This window comes from Mytilus edulis, chromosome 6, assembly GCF_963676685.1.
Source record: "Mytilus edulis chromosome 6, xbMytEdul2.2, whole genome shotgun sequence".
In the NCBI taxonomy this organism is placed as follows: Eukaryota; Metazoa; Mollusca; class Bivalvia; order Mytilida; family Mytilidae; genus Mytilus; species Mytilus edulis.
Genome location: NC_092349.1, coordinates 89,813,621 through 89,824,341, shown reverse-complemented (window position 1 = coordinate 89,824,341; position 10,721 = coordinate 89,813,621). Strand labels below are relative to the sequence as shown.

Below are 10,721 nucleotides of genomic sequence, written 5' to 3'. Positions count from 1 at the left end.
GAAGGCACCTGTCGTGTTACTCATGTTAGTACAAACCCGGTATTAGGTCTAATACGGTAGGTTACATTCGGGAAAAGCGGACGGGATTGTAGTTACGACATAAGCGCTTATAGATTTAACAACAAAAAGCTATATATACATAAAAATACAGATTATACCAATTTGTTATCTCCTGGATACCAGTGTTATGTACTATTTCCTCATTTTGTTGTATTATTCATATAAAAAAACTTACTTCAAACCAGGTCCTACGTAGTTCTTCCAGAGTATGGGAAGCACCGTGTTCAGAGCAGCTTGTTTTCGTCTTAGTGCCATCACAGGAAATTCGTTCAGCCTCTTTATCATACATTCCTTTTGAACATTTTAAATGAGCCGTATAGTGAATTTTCATTTTATATTTTTGCTGGATTAAATCTACATTGTCTATTAGGTGTTTCCTGATATAGTTATAGTTACCATGACATATCTGCTGCTCTTCATGATGAAATTCCCACACTTGCATTGCAACAGAATTTTTCGATAGACAAACTATAAGCTTTTGACAACCATTCTCGTCTAAGTTGAAAATACCAATTCCTCTATAAAATGAGGGATTGTCATCTTTTGTTGGGCACACGAAATATTCTTTAATAAAAGTTACTAGAATATGATTAAAAAATGCTGGCGGTAAGAATTTAAAGACGAGGCAAAACCACGGGGTTCTAGTGCAAGTACTGCTGTTTATCTTAAACTTGTTGATGATTTCATCATAGCTTGACGCCTTTATCATGCAAGGCATGTAGTAATTTTCCTTACCCTCTGTATTTGTATGTTTTACTATAATATTAAATGTTTCCATTATTTGTAGAGCAAAATTTCTTTGTTCAGCTGAATGTAGCTCTACTTCTTTTTCGAGCAATTTTGTTATCAAACTATCCGATAAAATACCTGTTGACTCTAGTTGGAACCATTCCTTCATGTCAACAAACTCAGACTGAAATTCTGTCGCTGATACGAAACATTTAAAAACGTTAACTAGCCACTTAGGCTCTAATATAATGTAACGTTTAATATTGTCAAAATATATCAAATTACCAATTTCATGCTCATACTTAAGAAATGAGTCCAGTTCAGAGTCCATTTCGCTGTTTGGAAACGAACAAATCTCAGCCAATTGCTGAACTTCCTCATATGAAATGATATATTTTTTCTTAACAATTTTGTTTTCGATTTCTCTCTCCAGAACTATCCATCGAGTTGGTAGATTGTCTCCCCATTTCGGTATATTCATTGCCACTTCCAAACATTTTTCTCGTAGTTTTATGAATTTTGGTTCGTGCTTCCAGGCTTCCGTATTTGACAAAAAATATGGGGATCCTCGGATATGGTTAAAATTTGTATGGTCTTTAAATAACTCAATGATACTTTTCATTTTTTCTGATTTCTGCTCTTCATTCTATAAAAAAAATGGATAAGTATAAGATTAGGTCGCCCGACTTTTGAAAACTCATTTCACGTTTGTCTAGTCCTGAATGAGATACAATATACAATTAAAAATTAATTGTTCAGAGAACAATTGAAGGTCTTTCCACCAGTTAATTTCTATTTTGATATCAAAATATAAAAAATCAGTCTAAAATGTCAGTTGATATGGCTTTATGATGTATAGATATGAATTTAAAGCAAAGGTCAAAATCTAGAACGTCAAATTAACCTACGACCTTGACCTCAATTTCAAGGTCACAAACTGAGGATCTGAAATCAAAAGACCCTAGGTCTCTAATATGTATGGTTAATAAGTTATATCACTTTACACATACTTTAAGACATGATAGGGGCGAAAACTCCCATTCATTGTTTACGCACCCTTTCAACTAAAATTATTTAGTTACCACATGTCACAACTAACAATTTATACAAAATAATTTGTCGATATCTTATAAGATAATGAAAATGAGTGAAAATAAGACAAATTCAAAAATTAGAATATGACCTTGACCTTTGACCTTGACCTATTTTTCCTTTTTTTTGGACCAAGGACCTCAAATCAAATGATCTTAGGTCTCTATCACTTATGGTGTTCCAGTTTAAAATACATTTCAAAATTTCAAATACAAAAGGGGAAAGAACTCTCATATGGAGCGTTCATATTGCTTCGGTCGAAATTGGACAAATCATGCCAAGGATATAACGAGCAATTTTATAAAATAAATTTGTCGTAATCTTTTACGGTTGCGAAGGAGTCGTGGACACAAAAAAAAAAACAGTGTTTGGGCAGATAACTCCTACAAAGAAAAGTATTCGGTTACGTAGGGTAAATTTCAAAAGCGCATAAACTGTTCGATATCATATACCAAATTTCTAAGCGACATATTGCGAAACAAATATTTATCGCAAAAACAAAATTAGGCGGAAGAAAAAAAAAATAATCAGAAGAAAAACAATAGGTCTTTCCACAGAAAAGTGGAAAGACCTAATTATGCTATACTACGGTATGGAAGGTACAAATTTTCTTTTAAATAGGCATATGTATAATTGCATTGATATTATATATTTGCCTCAGATGTGACGCAATTATTTTTTTGTAATAAATAATTTTGATGTAAATAATAGTTAAACCTTGAATTTTGCAAGGTACTCATCAGCAAAGCTTGCACTGACCTTTTTAACTCATGATTTATAAACATGAGAAATAACAAAAAAGCGGTATAACACTATATTTTATTTCGAAAAACTATTAAGCTCTCAGCGTTGATTTTAAGCAAATTAAATTGAAATAAAAATAACCTTATATTTTCACTACCACATTGGACTATACATAATCACTTGAAAATCTGCCTTATCCCATAAAATGTGTTTCTGTCCCATGGAAATATTGTAGTTCCATGGGATTAATTTTCATTTTCATATAAGTTTTATCAAATTAAATTGTACAAAAAATTCAAAAGGTGCGAACGCTGAAATGTCTCGCCTGTTTTACTGACATGATTGATTACATGTTGAAAACCTTTTAAAAAAATCCCATAAGTAACATTAACTAAACATTATCAATGATCGATGACAAGCGGGTAAAGATCAAACAAATCATGGCAGACAAACATATACATCTTACAATCCTTCCAAAAACCAATTATAGTTGACCCTTTGCCTATAGTATCAAAGAAACAAACCAAACTGTGAAAATTTAACAAAGACAAATGAACCATGAAAATGAGGCCAAGAACAAATGAAACATGTCAGACAGACATATACCAAATATAGTTGACCTACATGTTTTATTTAATATATAAAAGAAACATACTAAACCAGGAATACGAAATATTGACCAATGAACCATAAAAATGAGGTCAAGGTCAGATGAACCCTTCCTGACAGACACAACAATACTTGCATACACCACTTGTGTTGACCCACAACGTATTGTGTCTGAAAAACGGAACTAATCATGTAACTGTAACCGTAATCACCGATCCATGAAATGAGTTCGAAGTCCGGTAAATCCTGCCTGGCTGACCTGTAGACGTTGCAAGGAACCTATATACCAAATATATTCTATTAATTATACTTAGTGAGATATTCGCCTTACAAAAAATCTATATGTTTTATCAAGTCAAGAACAATGGTAGTATAACAGACGAATATTTCTTAATATGAGATATCTGCATACAATCTGGAGCTGGCATGTCAGTTAACTGCTAGTAGTCTGTTGTTATTTATGTATTATTGTCATTTTATTTATTTTCTTTTGTTACATCTTTTGACATCAGACTCGGACTTCTCTTGAACTGAATTTTAATGTGCGTATTGTTATTGTTTTACTTTTCTACATTGGCTAGAGGTATAGGGGGAGGGTTGAGATCTCATAAACATGTTTAACCCCGCCGCAATTTTGCGCCTGTCCCAAGTCAGGAGCCTCTGGCCTTTGTTAGTCTTGTATGATTTTAAATTTTAGTTTCTTGTGTATAATTCGGAGTTTAGTATGACGTCCATTATCACTGTACTATTATGCATATTTTAGGGGCCAGCTGAAGGACACCTACGGGTGCGGGAATTCTCGCTACATTGAAGACCCATTGGTTGCCTTCGGCTGTTGTTTGCTCTATGGTCGGGTGGTTGTCGCTTTGACATATTCACCATTTCCTTTCTCAATTTTATACAAGGTGTGAAGCAATCTTTGGAAAGATAAAACTTTATAAGAATAGTTTACGCCGTCGCTGCCGCTATATACTAATCCCTATGTCTCGAATTATTCGACTTTTGTCTCGAATTCTTCGACTGTTGTCGCATGCGAGACAAAATAAATTAAGTGATAAGTATTGTCAATTTAAATGTGTCGCGTGATTAATCTTAATCAATCATTGTTTGTGTGTACGCTATTATAAAATTCACTACTGTACAAGTGTTTGTTTCTATTATTGAATAATTTCACTACTATGTTTTCTTTAGTTTCAACTGATCTACTTTGAAAGTTAAACATATTTGCTGTTTAGTATCTAGCATTAGGAACCCAATCGAATCATTTATATTATATCTGGACCTTTGTATCATACAACATTCTTTTTGTGAGAATTGTTTATCTCATATATTAGAAATTGTATTAAAATACAGAAGGAATATGATTCATAAGTTTTTTTAATTTTAAAAGTTTTGGTTTATTAGTTATTTATATTTCCTTTTTGTGAGGCAGCATCAACTAGTGATATCATTGTTGTAATTTTCTCAAATGATGTATAGTTATAGTTTCGTTTGCATCTCGTGAGTCTAAAACATTATGTGTTTTCGTACTTTGTCATGTTTATTGATATCTAAAACTTCAATTCATTGACTACAGAAGACAGAAATATTATCGAATTACATTGTTCGGAAATTTGATTTGACGGTAGACTGTAGATAAATAAAGTATTCTTACAACCCAGTTATGTTTAGCGAAAACATTATTCATTAAACAATTGTTCACGATTTTATCATATTTTATCTTATTTACTACATAAAGGAAAACTTAAAAAAAAAAATAAAAAAAAAAATAAGAGACTGCCACTAACATTACAGAAGATATATTGAGTGTTTTCTTGTGTTTAACCACAAAAAAGGGACAAGAAAATGTCCTAATCATTTGATCCTTCAAATTTAACCCCAAAAAAATCAGTATGTTTTGTAAACTTGAATGTATTTTACTTTAAAAACGTGTGCATAAACTTTCTTTATATGTCAAAAAACGTTTTATATTGGTTGGAATTTATTTATATTAATGTTGTGCTTTAGCCAGCTATAAACCAGGTCTAATTCAACATTTCTTTTCTACATAAGGAAATGCCTGTACCAAGTCAGGAATATGACAGTTGTTTTCCCTTCGTAATTTTACGTAAGATGTACATGTATAGACGTCCTAGTGTTTGTTACCAAAATAAAGTCCCCCTTGTCATACACATTAAACAACTTATAGAGTTTAAGTTCATATTACAATATTTATAACTATGAGTTGTTAAAGCAATGTCATAAAAAATCGAAAGGCTATCCCGATTCTAAAAATAACTAAAGGTTACTAATTAAGCACTGCTAGTTCACCCACCATTTTCTTCGAGAGAAGCCCGTGCAAAGTCAAGAATATGACAGTTGGTTCCCATGCATTCCGTTGGTTGATAGATTCTACCGTTTGATTTTGACAATTTTTATGGACTTCCCTCTTTTAGGTGGGAAATTTTTAGTTTCTGTTCATAAATAATTATTTAAGCCATCAAATTCAGCACTTCATGAATTGTGTGCGTAATAGGCTTTTTTGTAAAAGACCATGTGCAAAAAGTTGTTGAAATTGTGACTTCAATTTTTATCACTTCCCTCAAAGTTTGTGAACGTAGCTGTCTGTCTGAAATTTGACCAACATAACTACTTTTGAATACGAAAATAATTGAAGATTAAGAAAACACTTTAAACTTTAAAGATAAATCGAGATTTTATTTTACTTTATTATCAGTCAGAACTTGTGTTGCTTAACTTGTTTTGAGAAGTATATGACGGTTTCAAGATAGTAGTCAAAGACGCAAAAAAAAAGGTCATTAAAGAGCAATAAGTCCAACAACTATTCGACTGAAAATTTCAACGACTTTACTAGTTTGTAGATCTTCTCTTGCTGATAATTGTTGTCTTTTAAAGTTTGTTTAACTGGTGCAGTTTTGAAGATAACGGGAAAATATGAAATAAATAGTAAATAAAGGCAACAATAGTTTACCGCTGTTCAAAAGTCACAAATCGATAGAGAGAAAACAAATCCGGTTACAAACTAAAACCGAGGGAAACATGTCAACTATCAGAGAAAATCAACGAAACAACAGAAACACTGAAGTGCAACATAAACAAACTTATCTTTTAAGGGCAAGAACTCATAAATAGTCTGGCAGTTTGATGCAAAGGACCAGCCAGTAGATCTCATCCCTGTTAGATCTGCTCTATCAATAGCGGTTTTCAAGATAATAGACAAAACTTGCATGTTGCACCCATGCAGTTTTGTTTATCCTTATCGGACATGTTGTTTGGCAAGCAGGGTCACATTTGTTAAACTAGATATCCCAATAATATTTTTGGCAAATTTAGGTAAATTAAAATAAGTGTAATAGTTTCAAAGAAGATTATTTTCATAAAAGTAAACCTTCGACGACGACGACGACGGACGCCAAGTATTGAGCATAGATCACTTGGTCTTTTGGGCCTGGTGAGCATAAAAAGATCATCATAGAAATGCGTTTCAATCTCATATAATAACGCAGAACGAAGACATCATAAATGGTACAAGCACAACGAATATTGACAAGATTACATAGAAAGATTTTTGCACGAAACATAAGAGGATATTTATATCAAATAAACAGCAGGTCATAAATATAAACCAAAATAAACATACTTTGAAGATATTTGCAAATCATATAAGCTAGCTATAAAACCAGGTTCAATCCACCATTTTCTACATTTGAAAATGCCTGTACCAAGTCAGGAATATGACAGTTCTTGTCCATTCGCTTTTGATGCGTTTTGTTATTTGATTTTGCCATGTGATTATGGACTTTCCGAATTGATTTTCCTCTGAATTAAGTATTTTTGTGATTTTACTTTTTGCACATCACATTGAGTAACATTGGCATAATATAAAGATGATTTTACATCATATAATGTCCATTTAACATCAAAGAATGTTGTTTTATCACCTTAGAAGGACAAAAATACAATATAAGAGGACAATATCACGTCACACAATGGAAAAATTGCAACATATATTGAAATATATAAGGATGTGTGCACATTATTTAATGCCGAAAAGACACCATATAGTGCTAAGTTGACCTCAGATATAGGTAATTGAACATTCAATAACACATGCAAAAATATGTTTCCATATAATACAAAGGTAATATCACAGCACATAATTAAATAAAAATATCATGAAATAGTAAAAAACCCATCATATATTATAAACAAAATGAAAGCTGTGGTGTTTGATTTTGTTATTTGTATGTCAATCTATCATTAGTATTGCAAGTTAGGCAAGCACATTAGGTATGTCAAACTGAAAACTGATTAATTATTTCTAAACATAAAAGGACTATTATGAGACACATATAGAATTAAGTACTTTTTTATATTATTTTCTCAATTGGTTTTATTATAACAGTTGCAAGATTCGTACAGGCTCAGTTTTATCAGATTTTGATTGCATTTTGTTTTATTTATTGAGATAATCGTATATTTTCATTTACAGAGGGTATTTGGTGATCTTGCAATCATTATAGCCGAGTACAATGTAACTATTTGAATGTAAATAAATAGAGTGAATGTTTTGTAGAAACTGTACACATTCAATAAAGCTGCTTTTATTAATTGTTTAACCTTAAAAATAATTTTTATTTGATTATGTTAGTAATTTACCATTGACATTATCACCGTGTAGAACGCCACATGCGGGGTGTCGGCTATGTTTGACATGGGGTGGCAATTTTGAAGCGACGAAAAAGTAACAAGGTAAGTTCAAGCATCAAAATGTCTTATTTTTAGAACTCACAGTACCATATAATGTATTGCACGGAAGGAATCGCAACATAATCTATTTCCTGAAAACAGAAGCAGTCGTTTTCAGTGCTCAGTTTTCTCAAACACCTCGCCCTAGTTTTCCGTGTTGCAGATTTTGAGGCTTTATATGCAAATTTCGGTATAAAAAACTACTTTACACAGCTACCTTCCGTATCATTTATATAGAATTGTATTCCTCTCATTGACTTATACCAAATACAAGTTTCTTAGTTAAAATTAATTGGTTTTAAAACTGTTATTCATCAAAATATAAAGTGTCGCTCGGGGTGTCAGATTTTGATTCGCAAGGGGTAGAGGCTTGTCATAAAAAAGAATACATTTTCTTGTAAATCGATCTCTATCTGATACTTTTTATTTCAAACACACCTTCACTGTTATGATGACAAATTACAAACTTAAGGTATGTAGTTCTAGCTGGGCGATTATGAACGAAATAACTGTCTTGAATCATATTTTCTTGTAAACCTGTTCCGTTGTATATTTGTGTACAAGTCGTTGTTTTCTCATTGACAATTGTAGTATCATCGTCTATAGGATTACTTGAAGTTGTGTTGTCATTCGCTGAAAAAGATGCCGGTGAGTGTTTCATTGGAAAGAGTGTTCTAATTCTTTTAGGAGTGATCGATTTTTGCAGCGTGCACGAATGCTTTCTAGATGAACCTGGTGATGAACTATGATGCATTTGGCTGCTGGAGGCTTCGGGCATATCTTATTTTGAGGACTATTGTGTGATTTTAAACCATGTTTTGGTTTATTGAGCCATAGCCTTGACTTTTTTTACCATGATAGTGACTGAAAAGGAAAAGAAATCGTTTACCAGGCCAGCTTGAAAACTAAATATTTTGAGCCATTTTTTTACTATGAATGAAATCAAAAGCACATGTTTTATAAGACCAAAAACAGGCAAATTGAAAAACACTTATTTTGTCATGGTAAAGTAGATGTGAATGAAATCAAAAGCATATCTTTTATAAGACCAAAAAACAGGCAACATGAAAAATCCTTGTTTTGTCATGGTAAAGTAGATGTGTTTGAAATAAAATGCATCATTTGAAGACTAATCTACATGCAAATATGTATTTTTTATGACAAGCATCTACCCCTTGCGACGCAAAATCTGACACCCGAGCGACACTCTATATTTTGATGAATAACAGTTTTAAAACCAATTAATTTTAACTAAGAAACTTGTATTTGGTATAAGTCAATGAAAGGAATACAATTATATATAAATGATACGGAAGGTAGCTGTGTAAAGTAGTTTTTTATACCGAAATTTGCATATAAAGCCTCAAAATCTGCAACACGGAAAACTAGGGCGAGGTGTTTGAGAAAACTGAGCACTGAAAACGACTGCTTCTGTTTTCAGGAAATAGATTATGTTGCGGTTCCATCCGTGCAATACATTATATGGTACTGTGAGTTCTAAAAATAAGAAATTTTGATGCTTGCACTTACCTTGTTACTTTTTCGTCGCTTCAAAATTGCCACCCCATGTCAAACATAGCCGACACCCCGCATGTGGCGTTCTACACGGTGATTATGTAAGATAACGGAAACATACTACAACACTTTAAAAAATGTTGATAATCTGTTAAAACACAATAAGAGTTTAAAAAATAGAAAACCATGCCGAGAATAATTCAGAAACTTTCACGAAACGTTCAGACAATGTCGATAATGATTGATATAAACTGAGACACTTCAGAAATGTCGGATAATATTTCAGAAAATTCGGACAAAAATTGTGACACATGCATAGGTTCAAATTGTTCTAAAAAAAAACGGACCGGACAACAATTTGCTTATCAAATTAGAATAAAAATTATACTCGAGGAAACAAAATCAAGCAAAATATATTACCTGTAGTTTGTCGACTTTAGTACCAATTATCAAAACAGGTGGGTTCCACTTATCGGTCTGACGTACCGAGGCTTGATTTTCATCATTAATACCATAACAGTGAATGTTATCCAACCAAAAATCTATATATTCTGAAAATAATAAAATCAGTTTAGATGTGAATACATACAAAATCAAGTTACATAAAAAAAAAATAAGGCACTAAAAGAACTTAAGAGTTAAGGAAAATGAGGGATTAACTAAACGACGCAGTAAGCTAAATGACATATTGAAGGTAGTAAATGATAGCTGTCTACATAATATGTCAATAAACACGAGTCTTGAAATATTGTGAAAAAATTTAACAGAGTCGGTCCTAACATTAGCTTAAAATTTTCCGAATCTTGATAAAAATCTCGAGACATATCAGTGACAAACGTTGACGAGGTACTTGACTTGGGATTAGAAACACTGTCTTATGGTTGGGTAACATGCGTTTATTTTCAGATATCACCCTCTTGTTAGCTCACAAGATAAAATGATAATTTTCAGATAACACCCTCTTGTTAAAAAACTGAGGAATTTTTGTCCTCAATGCTCTTCAACTTCGTACTTTATTTGGTCTTTTTAACTTTTTTGGATTCGAGCGTTAGTGATGAGTCTTTATGTAGACGAAACGCGCGTCTGGCGTAAATACAAAATTTAATCCTGGTATCTATGATGAGTTTATTTACACAGATACATAACAGAACGTACAATAGAGATCAGTACTGGAAGCATAAAACTCTGTAAACGTTACAATAGATGTTAGAAGTTCTAGTAAA

At 32.3% G+C, this 10,721-nt stretch overlaps 1 protein-coding gene across 1 annotated transcript in view; it reads right to left on the bottom strand.

Moving 5' to 3' along the window:
* Nucleotides 1-217: 217 nt before the first annotated feature.
* LOC139526744 (uncharacterized) overlaps nucleotides 218-10,721 on the bottom strand; it is a 72,647-nt gene continuing 62,143 nt past the window's right edge. The window contains exons 12-13 of the mRNA XM_071321908.1: nucleotides 9,919-10,049; nucleotides 218-1,435 (exon numbers count right to left, since the gene is read on the bottom strand). Coding sequence (XP_071178009.1) covers nucleotides 218-1,435; nucleotides 9,919-10,049 — 1,349 coding nt within the window. The remainder of the gene's footprint in view (nucleotides 1,436-9,918; nucleotides 10,050-10,721) is intronic.